Source organism: Stegostoma tigrinum, chromosome 10, assembly GCF_030684315.1.
Source record: "Stegostoma tigrinum isolate sSteTig4 chromosome 10, sSteTig4.hap1, whole genome shotgun sequence".
In the NCBI taxonomy this organism is placed as follows: Eukaryota; Metazoa; Chordata; class Chondrichthyes; order Orectolobiformes; family Stegostomatidae; genus Stegostoma; species Stegostoma tigrinum.
This window is the reverse complement of record NC_081363.1, coordinates 88,696,180-88,711,444: the sequence shown is the minus strand read 5'-3', so window position 1 is coordinate 88,711,444 and position 15,265 is coordinate 88,696,180. Positions and strand designations below refer to the sequence as shown.

The following is a 15,265-nucleotide window of genomic DNA, read 5'->3' as shown; positions in this document are numbered from 1 at the left end:
CAAGAAAGGAAATAGGGAAATCCCCGGCAATTATAGACCGGTAAGTCTCACGTCTGTCGTCTGCAAGGTGTTAGAAAGGATTCTGAGGGATAAGATTTATGACCATTTGGAAGAGCATGGCTTGATCAAATACAGTCAACACGGCTTTGTGAAGGGTAGGTCATGCCTTACAAACCTTATCGAGTTTTTTGAGGATGTGACTAGAAAAGTTGATGAGGGTCGAGCTGTGGATGTGGTGTATATGGACTTCAGTAAGGCATTTGATAAGGTTCCCCATGGTAGGCTCATTCAGAAGGTCAGGAGGAATGGGATACAGGGGAACTTAGCTGCTTGGATACAGAATTGGCTGGCCAACAGAAGACAGCGAGTGGTAGTAGATCTGCCTGGAAGTCAGTGGTGAGTGGAGTTCCACAGGGCTCTGTCCTTGGGCCTCTACTGTTTGTAATTTTTATTAATGACTTGGACGAGGGAATTGAAGGATGGGTCAGCAAGTTTGCAGACGACACAAAGGTCGGAGGTGTCGTTGACAGTGTAGAGGGCTGTTGTAGGCTGCAGCGGGACATTGACAGGATGCAGAGATGGGCTGAGAGGTGGCAGATGGAGTTCAACCTGGATAAATGCGAGGTGATGCATTTTGGAAGGTCGAATTTGAAAGCTGAGTACAGGATTAAGGATAGGATTCTTGGCAGCGTGGAGGAACAGAGGGATCTTGGTGTGCAGATACACAGATCCCTTAAAATGGCCACCCAAGTGGACAGGGTTGTTAAGAAAGCATATGGTGTTTTGGCTTTCATTAACAGGGGGATTGAGTTTAAGAGTCGTGAGATCTTGTTGCAGCTCTATAAAACTTTGGTTAGACCGCACTTGGAATACTGCGTCCAGTTCTGGGCGCCCTATTATAGGAAAGATGTGGATGCTTTGGAGAGGGTTCAGAGGAGGTTTACCAGGATGCTGCCTGGACTGGAGGGCTTATCTTATGAAGAGAGGTTGACTGAGCTCGGTCTCTTTTCATTGGAGAAAAGGAGGAGGAGAGGGGACCTAATTGAGGTATACAAGATAATGAGAGGCATAGATAGAGTTGATAGCCAGAGACTATTTCCCAGGGCAGAAATGGCTAGCACGAGGGGTCATAGTTTTAAGCTGGTTGGTGGAAAGTATAGAGGGGATGTCAGAGGCAGGTTCTTTACGCAGAGAGTTGTGAGAGCATGGAATGCGTTGCCAGCAGCAGTTGTGGAAGCAAGGTCATTGGGGTCATTTAAGAGACTGCTGGACATGTATATGGTCACAGAAATTTGAGGGTGCATACATGAGGATCAATGGTCGGCACAACGTTGTGGGCTGAAGGGCCTGTTCTGTGCTGTACTGTTCTATGTTCTATGTAATATTCCAAGTGTGGTCTCACCAGGGTTTCGTAGAGCTGCAGCATAACCTCGCGGCTCTTAAACTCGATCCCCCTATTGATGAAAGCCAAAACACCATAGGCTTTCTTAACAACATTATCCACTTGGGGGGCAACTGTGAGGGAGCTATGCACTTGAACACCAAGATCCCGCTGTTCCTCCACACTGTCGAGAATCCTGCCTTTAATCCTGCATTCTGCATTTAAGTTTGACCTTCCAAAATGCATCACTTCGCATTTAACCAGGTTGAACTCCATCTGCCATTTCACAGCCCAGCTCTGCATTCTGTCAATGTCTCGCTGAAGCCTGCAATTGCCCTCGATACTATCAAAGGCACCTCCAACCTTTGTGTCATCAGCAAACATACTGACCCACCCCTCAACCTCCTCATCCAAGTCATTTATAAAAATTACAAAGAGCAGAGGCCCAAGAACAGAGCCCTGCGGGACACCACTCAGCACTGACCTCCAGGCAAAATACGTATCATCCACAACCACTCTCTGCCTCCTGTCAGCCAACCAATTCTGAATCCAGACAGCCAAATCACCCTGTATCCCATACCTCCTGACTTTATGAATGAGCCTGCTGAGGGGAACCTTATCAAATGCCTTGCTGAAGTCCATGTACACCACATCCACGGCTCGACCCTCGTCAACCTGCCTCGTGACTTCCTCAAAGAACTAGCTAATATTATTAGCTAGCATCAGGCAAACATGGACTGGGAGCAGCTACTTGCAGGTAAGCCTACCCTTGGAAAGTGAGAGTCTTTACAAGTAGTACACAGAGTGTTCAGGGTCAGCACTTTCTTCTAAGATTGAAGAGCAAAGTCAGCAAGTCTAGCACACTCTGGATGTCAAGTGATATCACAAGTTTAATAAAGAAAAAGGAGGAAGCATGTGTTAGGTCCAGTCCATTAATAACAAAGGAGATCTTTCAGAAGTATATTGTGTGTAGTGAGGCGCTTAAAAAAGAAACTAGGACAAAGACGGTGCCATGAAATGTTGTTGATAATGAAAAAGATGGTCCCAAGCTACAGTCTGATATTGATCAGCCAGTAAATTGGGCAGAGCAACAGTAGATGGAATTTAGTCCTTATGCACTTTGGGAAGTCTGAGGAAGGACATATACAACATATGTTAAGTCCCTGGAGACAGGAATAAAGGGACCTTGGTGTACAAGTCCATAGATCCCTGAAAGTATCAGCACAGGTACACAGGGTGGTGAAGAAGGCATGTAGGACATTTCCCTTCATTAACTAGGGCAGAGAATATCAGAAAAAAGAATGTTACAAATTTATAAAACATTGTTTAGGTCACAAATGGAACACTGTGTACCTTCTGGTTGCCACACTTTCAGAAGATTGCAATGGAAATCTCAATTATGAGGACAGACTGGATAGGTTAGGTTTGTTTTCCCTGAAGCAAAGGAGGTTGAAAGGGGGAATCTGATTGAAGTACACAAAATTGAGAGGTATAGATAGGGCAGATCATGAGATTCTTTTCCCCATGGAAGATGTGTCTCAGACCAGAGAGCGCAAGTTTAAGGAGTGCAGTGAATAGTTAAGACAGGATCTGAGGAAACATTTTTTCACTCAGAACTTGGTAGAAATATGGAACTCTCTGCCTGAGAGTGATGGAGGCAATTACTCATGCAACATTTAGCAGCAACTGGACAAACACCTAAAATGTCAAGGCATAGTAGGCTATGGACCAAGTGTTGGTAAATGGAATTAATGTAGTTTGATGTTTGTTGGTTGGCATAGGCAAGATGGGCTGAAGGGCCTATTTCTATGAGTATGAGTCTACGACTCTACTATCAGCAAATTTCTTTACACGTTCACTCTCCTCAGCATGTTACTCTTTCTGCCCAGAGAATCCTTTCTATTCTCCTCCAAGCGCACATTTTAAAAGCTATTGAGCAAGTTGGTCTCCTTTTGTAATATCATTCCCCCAAATCAAGATGTCTACATTGTTGGTTTTTGTTATTTATTCAGTCTCCTAGATGCCCTTCTTATGACATGCAACCTTTCACATCACCAGCCTTATACTTTTTTGCTTGTAGCAAATTCTAGACGTGGGTATCATGCTTCCAAAATACTTGAATCCTTACACCTGTTCTAGTTCTTCTCATTCAGTGAATATTTCTTGGTGGCTTTGAGATAACATCACTTTGGTTTTGTCAATATTCTGCTTCATTTGACTTTCACTTTCATGTATGCTGTTACTGGATTAGTACATATAACATATAGAACATAGAAAAGTACAACACAGTACAGGACCTTCGGCCCACGATGTTGTGCTGTGGAATAATCCTAATTCAAAACTAAAATAACCTAACCTACATTCCCCTCAATTCACTGCTGTCCATGTGCATGTCCAGCAGTCGCTTAAATGTCATTAATGACTCTGCTTCCACGACTACCACTGGTAAACTATTCCATGCGCTCACAACTCTCTGGGTGAAGAACCTCCCTCTGATGTCTCCTCTATACCTTCCTCCTAACACCTTAAAACTATGACCCCTCGTGGCAGTCAATCCTACCCTGGGGAAAAGTCTCTGGCTATTGACTCTATCCATGTCTCTCATTGCCTTGTACAACTCGATTAGGTCACCTCTCTTCCTCCTTCTATCCTATACCTCCTGACTTTATGAATGAGCCTGCCGTGTGGAACCTTATCAGATGCCTTGCTGAAGCCCATGTACACCACATCCACTGCTCAACCCTTGTCAACATGTCTCGTGGCCTCCTCAAAGAACTCAATAAGATTAGTGAGGCACGACCTGCCCCTCACAAAGCCATGCTGACTCCCTTTAAACACGCTATGCTTTTCCAAATAGTCATAAATCCTATCCCTCAGAATTCTTTCCAAAACCTTGCCGACCACAGACATAAGACTGACTGGTCTGTAATTTTCAGGGATTTCCCTATTCCCTTTCTTGAAAAGAGGAACAACATTTGCCTCCCTCCAATCTTCCGGTATGACTCCCGTGGAGAGTGAGGAAGCAAAGATCTTCGCCAGCGGCTTAGCAACCTCTTTTCTCACTTTTCGGAGCAACCTAGGATAAATCTGGTCTGGCCCTGGGGACTTATCAATCTTAATGTTTGCCAAAATTTCCAGCACATCAACTTCCTCAATCTTGATCTGTTCAAGCCTGAACCTCTTACAATTTCTTCTGTGAATGCTACAATCAGAGAGATATGGGACAAACGCAAGCAAATGGGACTAATTTGGTTTGGGAAACTGATCAGCATGGGTGAGTTGGGCCGAAGGGTCTGTTTTTTTGCTATCTGACCATATAAGTGCTTTATCACTTGCCAATACAACTGATGTTATATTCAAATCCACTGTCTTAATCTTAAAAATAGATCCTGTATCTTTAAGCATTTCTTTAATGATTGTTTCTGCAAGGGCATCGAAGAGGACTGGTGATAAACACTGACCTTGTCAAATTCCTTTTGCAATCATGGTTCGGACTGCTGTCACTGTTGCTGTCAGTAACACGTACAGTTTTCTTATCAAGTTGCCTATCCCTCCAGTTCACTGTGTTAGCACAGTCAAAAGCTTAATCTAGTTAACCCAATTAAGTGCTTTCCCAAAATCTATAGAACAAATAATTCCTGTCCAAATGCTAAACTGGGTTGACACAATTAATCTTACAATGCTCAGAGCTCCCTTCATTCCCCTTCTTCCAGATCCAAACTGACGATCTCCCATGAAAGTTTACATCTTTCCACTCACTCGGCAAAAATTCTCACCATAGCCTTTGATGCATGGGCAATCAGACAAATTTTTGCATTTACCTCTTCAAAACATTTCTTCCATCTTTTTTTCTCATTTCACCAGGATTTGTTAATAACAAGCTCTATCTCCATTTGAGAGTTTTCAGTTCTTTACGCTAATAACTTAAATATTTTTGCAGACGTAATATCTACTCTTCCCAACTGATCCAATTCCTCAAGGTGTATCCCACTTCTTTTAACCATTATTTTCATGTCATTTTTGTTTCTCTTCCTAACTCTTTATATGGATGTCTGCATTTCAACTTACATTTTTCTACAGATAATCTAGAAAGTCTGTGCTTTTCAAAAAAAAAATGTAAAAATCTGTCTCTGCAAATGGTTTAATCTACCAATCTGGCCTAAAGCAGGACTATCATTCAAACTGCTTCTTGTCAATCTTCAACATCAACGTTTAATTAGCTGGCAGGACTGTGACTTAAATAAAGAGCTTGCACTTGCAAGGTGGGCCAAAAATCCCCATCAGTTGTTAGACACACCCTGGACTTAGAAACCCTCTCAAGGGAAAAGCTGTGGGAATTACAGTATATTGGATTAAAGTCACGGTAACTCCAGGAACCAAGGGTTGCAACTGAGCCAGGAAAAGGCTGGCTGGAACAGACTAAGGAATATATAAGCCCGGGGCAGATGTCTGGGACAGGGGCTAACTAAGCAAAACTAAAGGCAAAGCCTCTCATTCATGCCTCAACTAAAATAATGCAAGCCAGTCTACAGGAAATAAACAACCTCAACAATTTCAGACTCTTTGGAGCCTACACTGGTATCAAACCATTCACTTCCAAATCAGTGCTCAGGCACAAAGTTACTGAACATTCCACGCCGTTGTGTTACATGAAAGCCCGTTACACCCTAGAACCTTCACACCACTACGCGAACTGAACAGACACCCATCCAAAGGAAATGCCGGACATTGCAAATCCATCAAAATCATTCTTTCCAAACGAAAATGATTATCACTCACTCCAGTACTCAGGAAACCTTTCCAACCCTGGAAAGAAGAACAACAGATCACAGATTTGACAAGAGATAAAGAGGGTTTGCAGTGGAGTGTAACTGGAGACCCTGAGTCCAGCAAAGGAGAGAGCGCGAAGCGGAAGATGCAGCAAAAAAGGTGAAAGGAAAAGGAGAAGCAGCATGGTGGCACAGTGTCTAGCACTACTGCCTCACAGCACCAGGGACCCGGGTTTGATTCCACCCTCAGGTGACTGTCTGTGTGGAGTTTGCACATTCTCCCCGTATCTGCGTGGGTTTGCTCTCGTTTCTTCCCACAGTCCAAAGATGTGCAGGCTAGGTGGATTGGCCATGCTAAATTGCCCGTAGTGTTCAGGGGTGTGTACATTCAGTGGGTTACAAGGGAATGGGTATTGATGGGATGCTCTGAGGATTGGTGTGGACTTGTTGGGCGGAAGGGCCTGTTTCCATACGTTGGGGATTCTATAATAAAAAGAAAGGACAGCGAGAATCCTGAACTGTGAGTGGGGCACCATGAAACCAGTACAGCAAGACCAACTGCTGAAAGCTAACTACAAACCTGATGCCCGGAGGCGACCGAAGGCATCTTGAGATAGGACACATCAGCCAGGGCAACACCAGGAACATTCTCCACCAGCCACAACAACCTCCCACTCGCAAAACCACCAGGAAGAAAACAACAAGAGTACTCACCAGGCCAATTCCACATGTCCAACTGCATCAACAACTATTATCGGTACCTGCAGCTCTTTGTACAGTCCCAGCTACAGCAAGCAGCTATGGACACAGCCAGTCAAAATCATGGTTTTCACACCAGGGGTGAGTCTAAGGTCATTGAGACCTCTAACACAGCTGGGCTAGTCATGCACAAGTAAGGGTGGGGGGGTGAGTTTGGGGTCAGTGGTGTAGGGCACCTCTGAGGAAGGGAAGTGGGTTAGAACAGGTATCTCTCTCTCTCTCTCTCTCTTTTCCCCCATTGGTATAGTAACAGTCACCCATCGTGTTTATTTTACCCACTGTATTTAAGTTAACTGGGAGACAGTCTCAGTCAGAGATTGACTGGAGGGTTTCAATTTGTTATTCACTTTCTTGTTTTGTAAATATATTAATTTCGCTTGTTTGTTCAATAAATCAGAGTTTTCTGGCCTTGGAAACATCCGTCTCCAATGTTTTTCCACCACATCACATTACACACATAAGCCCAGTGTCAGAAGCAGGGAGCTGGTAAACAGTGAACCAAGCAGCCCTCCCTACAAATTCCTTGTTATAGAAGATAACTAAACAAGGCCAAATTAAAGAAAAAAAAATTAAGCAATCTGTGTTAATGACAGTGCCTAATAGCAACTCAGGAAACTAGGACACATTGAAAATATCAGAACCTGGTCTGGGTAACTAGGCAATGCAGAGTAACAAGGAAGATTTGTGAATTACATGTTTAAGGGCATGATATTGTTGGTCATTTGAATATTTACATAACATATCTGCATGGGTACTTTGTCCCTCATCTAAAATATACAAAAACGTACTCAGTTGCATTGAATATGATTTCTTCAGCCACTCATCCTTCACTTTCTACTACAGAAGGTGCATGAATGGACGAGATTGCAGAGTAGCTTATGGTTCACATATAGATTCAATGCTTGCTCTTAAAGTAAAGCTTAGTGTTAGCATCAAATATTAACATTAAAGCACATTAAATATAGGTAACAAAATGATGTCCATATGACTCAAAGAACTTAAAACTGAAATAAAAAGATTTGCCCACCTGGATTAAGTCAAATCCGTCACAAAGAATAGCCGTAATAATTGAAAAGGTAAATTAAGTCAGAAATTTTAAAAATTCCCAATGAATTTGTGATGACATCACATCTAAACACAGTTACATGTCTTGAAGAGATCACCAGTTTGGTGGACGAGATTGTGTGCACGTATGTCGTGAAATAGACTTGCAAAATTGTATAAATAGAGATAATCATGAGACACAAGAAATAACTGTTTGGAAAGGGAGAGGAAAATTGGGGATAATGGTTTAGGGGCTATGTGACCACCACCCCCTATGGTTTTGTATAAGATAATTACTTTTTACCCACACCATCAATGAAGTTGCATGTCAAGTCCACTAGAAATGTGGATATGCAATAGGCATTAATGAATAAACATGCTCGGAGGCAAATCAGGTTGTGTAAGCTACATATAACTTGCTATTAAAATACTGTCTAAAAACATTTCTACAGTTGTAAATACAATTTTACTTCCTTATTGAAACAAAGTGCAACATTTCTTACTTGAGAAATAATATTACGAAAAAGGATTGCACAAGACAAACAAAACGCTCAAAAATACAAAACTGTTGGAGATAACACAGATGTCAGTTGGTGGCAGACTGACTGACATCATGACTATGGCTGGATAATCTGTAAACTGTGTCATTAAGCCCAGGTCATAACCAGCTCAAAATATTTTCAAGGATACAAGACATGAGAATCACGGCCACTCAGAGACGCCCAGCAAGCTGCAGTCCCCTGAAAAATGAGCAATAAATTAGCAATCGTTAAAAAAATTCTATTACTTTATTGAAACACCTTCCACAACACAGGTTAAATAAGTAACATACCATTTACTATCGGAGTAGTTGAGATCAAATAATCACAACACTTATCACCATTTTTGTTGTATTGCATAGATTTAAGGTGAGAGTGGTAAGATTTAAGGGAGGACCTGAGGGGCAACTTCTTCACACAGAGAGTGGTGCAAATATGAAATGAGCTGCCAGAGAAAGTGGTTGAGGGAGGTACAATAGCAAAATTTCAGAAACATTTGAATAGGTATATGGATGGGCAGGGTTTAGAGGGATATAGACCAAATGCAGGCATTTAGAAGTAGCTGAGTGGGCACAATGGTCAGCTTGGACCAGTTGGCCAAAGGGCCTTTTTCCATGCTGTATTACTCTATGATTCTAAGATAGTGCCAAGCACGTTTACTCTTCCAGTTCAGTACTAGAATCTGTGTGGATTTAACAAAATTAAATAAACCAGTGGAATATGAGAGTCACACAATGGCTTTGGTGGATGCAAATCTATATAGCTATGACTGGAGGGAACAATACTGGGGAAACATTATAGGGTAACAGAACAATAAGGCCTCTGGGCTTAGTGCGATGCATCTTGGGTTTTACAAGAAGTAGCTGCAAAAATATTGGATGTACTCAGCAATCTTCCAAGAATTCCTACATTCCGGAAAGCTCCAAAGAATTGGAAATCTGTCAATATAACACAGTTAGTCAAAAAGGGAAGATAACCAAAAAAAAGTTAACTATAGGTGAGTTAGATTAGCATCTGTTATTGGGAAAATGTTTATTATAGAGAATGCAATAGCAGTACATTTTAAAACAGATAACATAATCAAATTGAGTCTGCACGGTTTAATGGACAAATCATGCCTGGCAAATTTACTAAAATTCTTTGAGGAGGTAAAAGCAGGCTAGATAAACAGGAAGCAGTGGAGCCTATAGATTTGGATTTTCAGAATGTATTTGATAAGTTACCACACATTAAGCTACTTAACAAGACAAGTGCCCATAGTGTTGGAGATGGTATATAAGCATGGATAGAGGACCGACTAACTAATAGAAGATCAAGTTGAGATAAGGGGGTATTTTCAAGATAGTAACAAAGGCACAAACTCAGAGTAAGGTGTGATCCATTTAATTTAGAGATGAAGAAGCTTTTCTTTTCAGGAGGTAGGATTGTGTGAATTCTTTACCACACTGGATTTTGGATCATTAAGTCTGAGGCAGACATTTTTAATCAGTAAAGAAAGCAATGGCTTTAGGGAAGAATGAAGTTGAAGATTATCAAATTAGCCATAATCTCATTGAATGGTGTGCAGGCTCAATGGACCGAAAGGCTTATTCTGCAACATGTTTTATGATCTTAAGCATTTTGTGATAGCTTGTGGAATAGCAACACATGACAATCATCATGTTCTTCCCAGTTAAGTTATAATAGCCATGACTAAAAAAGAAGTTTTAGTTGTAACGCAGGCACGTGAAAATGTTTTGGACTATGTGATGGGATTACTGTTCAAGATCAAAACAGACAGTAAACAAATAATCACTCTTCAAAATACAAAAGGGAAAAAAAAAAACAGGATTTTGCTCCAAATTCAACAGTTCAGACTAAGGCAATAAGGTATGAATCAATTGTTGAATATGTACTAGGGTGTATCAATCTACAGCAGGCACACCACTAGAATAATAGCAAATGGAACAGAACAAACAGATCGGGGATTACTTCAAGAAATTGATATTTACCAGCTCCAGAAAGGAAGCAGTATGAGATTCAAGATGTACAAGAACAAAATGAAGAAACACTAAAGATGGACAGTCTGACAAACAAACAATCCAATTATATGTCAGTACTTTGAACAGCACAGACATCTCATTGCCAGTCTTTAATGAGAGATACCAACAATTCTTTGAGCGCAAATTCTTCAGAAAATTCATCAGAAACATTTGGATATTAAAATGTGTCATGCAAGGAGCCAGGTTTCAGTCTGGTAGCTAGATATTTCTCAAACAGGAGATAGTTGCTAGCAGCATTCCTCAAATTTTGAGCAGTCAAGAGAAAAAATCAAAACATTATTTCCTTCACCTTTTTCATGAGAACAGGAATAGATGTATTGGAGTTTAAAGGGAAGACCTTCATAACTGTCATTGACAATGATTCATGGTGGATTGAAGTCAATTGTTTACGCAAATTCAGCTAATGCACTGACAATTATTAAAGACAATCTACTCAACATATTGAATTCTGGACCTTGTATTCTCAGACAGTGGTCCACAATTTTGCGTGAGCAAGATTAGATTCCCTACAGTGTGGAAACAGGCCCTTTGGTCCAACAAGTCCACACCATCCCTTGAAGCATCCCACCCAGGCCCATCCCCCTATAACCCACACACCCCTGAACACTATGGGCAATTTAGCTTGGCCAATCCACCTAGCCTGCACATCTTTGGACTGTGGGAGGAAACCGGAGCACCTGGAGGAAACCCAAACAGACACGGGGAGAATGTGCATACTCCGCACAGACAGTTCCGTGATGCTGGAATCAAACCCAGGTCCCTGGTGCTGAGAGGCTGCAGTGCTAACCACTGAGCCACCGTGCCACCCCAGCAGTTTAAGAGATTTTCACATGAATAAAATTTCATGCATGCTAAAAGTTCACTCCTCTAATTTCAACCAAATAGATAATAACGAGCGCCGAGTACAGACAATAAAAGCATTACTGAAGATTCAAATCTTGTAAAAGAAGTTACTAATCCTTACTGTTAAAGAGTGGATTTTCATTGTCTTTTACATGCGGGTAGGAAAATGGTAACACAACTTCCATGTCTGTCTCAGACGTTCAAACCTCACAATACTGAGAATGACCACACAGATACAAACAGCCAAAAGAGGAGCAAAGACAAAATCAAGCTCAAAACTTCAATAAAAGGTACAGGCCACAAAAGTTACCAAAGCTGCACTCCAGAGAGACATTATAGATGAGACATTAAAAGGCAGAAGGACTGAGCAGCTCACGAACACCACAACCGTTAGTCAAGAAAGTAGCACAGAAGTGGGAATGCCCAGAAATGGCCACAATACTCCTGTTGAGGCTGAACCAGTGTTTTAGACACAGTTAACATAATTTCCTTGTTATTACACTCTGTCGTCAGATTAGGACACTGCATACATTATTAATCATACTCTCAACCTAACCTGGACTTCAGTGTTGGAGCTTAGCCCTGAGGCCTCTCTGGTCTTGCACCCTTTTTAGAAATGTCTCCTTTGAATGAGACTTTTTGTCTCCATTCTTTCCACCAAAATTGATCACTTCACAAGTCCTTTAATTAAAATTCATTTTTCCCGCCATTTCATCAATAGTCTACGTCCATTCAAAATTCCACACTGTCCTACTCACAGTGCTTCCAAGTCATTGACATTTGAATTTGTAGCCTGTACACAAAGACCTGGTTATTATCTATAAAAAGAGCAGGGTCTGAAAACCAAACTCTGAGGAACTCCACTAAAACTTCTCTCTGGTCTGAAAATCATTCATGAACCACAGCTGTGTTTTCTGTCACATGGTTGGTTTAGTTTCCTATTGACCTTTTTATTCCACTGACTCGGACTTTGCTTGCAATTTGTTGTCATGTACTAAGTCCTTTGGAAGTTGACATACGCAATCATACGACACTCAACAACTCATCACTTCAAAAATAAGTCCAGCAGGTTAGTTAAGCATGATTTTCCCATAAATCCATGCCAAGTGACTTTCAACTTTGTCACAAACAGTTCTGTCTGATGAAGTTAAACAGACTGGCCTGAAATTACTGGCCGAATATTTGCACCCTTTTTGGGGGATTTGATCATCTGGAGTGAAAGAAACAGGTTGAAAAACGTTGAAAAATGTTCAAAAATAAGGATCTCAAATACAAGATAATTGCAAATAAATCCAACAAGGAATTCAGGTGAAACCTCTTTATCCAGAGAATAATCAGAATGTGGAACGTGATGCTGCCAGTATGGGTTTGAACCAGCAACATGTTTGAGCTTCCCATTAAAAGCTTTTAAGTGCATAGAGGAGAAAGGAACAGAGGGATATGCTGATAGAGTTAAAGAAAGAAGGGTAGGTGCTAAATATCCTGATACTGTGCAATAAATTCAATGCGAAAATACATTTGACCAATTGGTGAGATTGTGAGTAATATCTATTAACATCTGCAGTCATTGCAAGTAAATTACTTTGATGAAAAATAGCAGTGAAGGCTGTGTCATACTTCATCGAGGGGAATGGGAATTGCTAAATCAAGCTAAAGGTCAGAGAACAGGCCATTGTGTGAAATAATCAGAGAGAGGAAAAACCTTTTCTTTGCCTTTTACGTACAAAGCAAAATAAGACAAAAAGATATTATGCATTTAATAATTAAGTGCCTGAATGCCTGCATTTCAATCGCTCATAAACATTCTACCTGAATAAAAAAGCAACAAACCTTACGATGCGTGGAGTAGAGATTGTCACACATGTCCACAGAAATAAGTTGCGATTCTCTTCCATGACCATCCAGATTTAAAATTCCATATTTGTAGCCAGCTTTATCAGTTATTGCAGCAAATATACGCTCCACGTTTGTGTCTGCCTGTTGAACATGGCACATGACCAGCAAGATTTGTTAAGTCTTCTATATCTAGTAATGCATATGTTTAGTACGTGACCATGGAGTCACAGATTCAGTTATGATACACACGTAAGAAATAGGAGCAGGAGTAGGCCATTCGGCCCATTAAGCTTGCTCTGCCATTCAATAAGATCATGGCTGATCTTTTTGTGGACTCTACTCCATTCACCCACCTGTTCAACATAACCCTCAATTTCTTTACTGTTCAAAAATCTTTGCCTTAAAAGCATTCAACTAGGTGGATTCAACTGCTTCACGGTGCAGGGAATTCCAGATTCACAACTCTTTGGGTGAAGTTCCTCCTCAACTCAGTCCTAAATCTGCTACTCCTTATTTTGAAGCTATGCCCCCAGTTCTAGTTTCACCTAAAAGCCCTAGTGTGGAAACAGGCCATTCGGCCCATAGAGTCCACACCTACTCTCCGAAGAGCAGCCCACCCGAGCCCACCCCACTACCCTATCCCTGTAACCCTGCATTTCCTTATATACATATTCAACACATCCCTGTGGGTAATTTAGCTGGTGGAAACAACCTCCCTGCTTCTGTCCTCTCTATTCCCGTCATAATTTTACATGTTTCTATATGATTCCACCACTCCCACCAGCCAATTCTTCTAAATTCCAATCAGTACAGTCCCAGTCTACTCAATATCTACTCATTAGGCAATTTACTCATATTCCGGAATTAACCTCATGAACCTCCTCTATATCCCCTCCAGTACCATTACATCCTCTCTCAAGTAAGGAGACCAAAGCCGTACACAGTACTCCATGTGTAGCCTCACCAGCTGACTACACAGCTGCCGCATAAACACCCTATTTTTAAACTCCTTCCATCTAGCAATGAAGGACAATATTCCATTTGCCTTCTCAATTACCTCCTGTGCCTGCAAACCAACATTTTGCAATTCATGCGCAAGACATGCATCTGCGCCGCAGCATGCAACAATTTTTCACCATTTAAATAATAGTCAATTTTTCTGTTATTCCCACCAAAATGGATGACCTCATTTACCAACATTGTACTCCATCCATCAATGCCTTTCCCACTGACTTAACTTATCTACATCCCTCTGCAGACTTTCAGTGTCCTCCGCACACTTTGCTTTCCCACTCATTTCAGTGTCATCTGCAAACTTTGACACACAACACTTGGGCCCCAACTCTAAATCATCTATGTAAATTGTAAACAACTGCGGTCCTGACACTGTTCCCTGAGGCAAACCATCAGTGACTGATCATCATCCAGAAAACCATCCATTCATCCCCACTCTGCTTTTTGTTAGTTAGCCAATTTTCTATCCAAGCTAATAAATTATCCAAAATGCATGCATCTTTATCTTACGCAGAAGCCTTTGGACGGCACCTTGTCAACTACCTTCAGGAAATCCAGATACACCACATCCATCATTGTCCATCTGCTCATAATGTCCTCAAAGAACTCCAATAAAGGAGGCCATTCAGCCCATAAATTTCATGTCATATCCCACCCATCCTGGCAGTCAATTCCCATAGCCTTGCAAGTTTGTAAATGCCTCTCCAATTTTGAAATCATTCAATGCCTCTGCTTCTACCACACTCATGGGCAGCACATCCCAGGTTATGACTATTTGTTTCACACACAGCCTTTGCAATTTTTGCCCTAAAGCTGAAAACTGTGTCCTTGAATCTTTATACATTGACACTGTTTGTCCTTGGCCATTTTATCTAAATCTACCATAATCCTGAACAATTCTATCAAATCTCCCATCAATCTCCTCTGTTCCAAAGAGAACAATCCAGCTTTGCCAAACTCAGTTTGTAACTGAAATCCATCAACCCTGGAACCATTGTGGTTAACCTCTTCTGCAATTTTGCTCATCTTTCTTGAAGT

General features: G+C 41.3%; 1 protein-coding gene across 5 annotated transcripts in view; it reads right to left on the bottom strand.

The window, feature by feature from the left end:
• The window catches only part of wdr21 (WD repeat domain 21), a 109,806-nt gene that overhangs the window by 42,738 nt on the left and 51,803 nt on the right, over positions 1 to 15,265 (bottom strand). For all 5 annotated transcript variants that reach the window (XM_048537142.2, XM_059649378.1, XM_048537141.2 and 2 more), the window contains 2 exons: positions 13,208 to 13,354; positions 8,644 to 8,693 (listed from right to left, as the gene is read on the bottom strand). In XM_048537142.2, the coding sequence (XP_048393099.2) occupies positions 8,644 to 8,693; positions 13,208 to 13,354 (197 nt within the window). The remainder of the gene's footprint in view (positions 1 to 8,643; positions 8,694 to 13,207; positions 13,355 to 15,265) is intronic.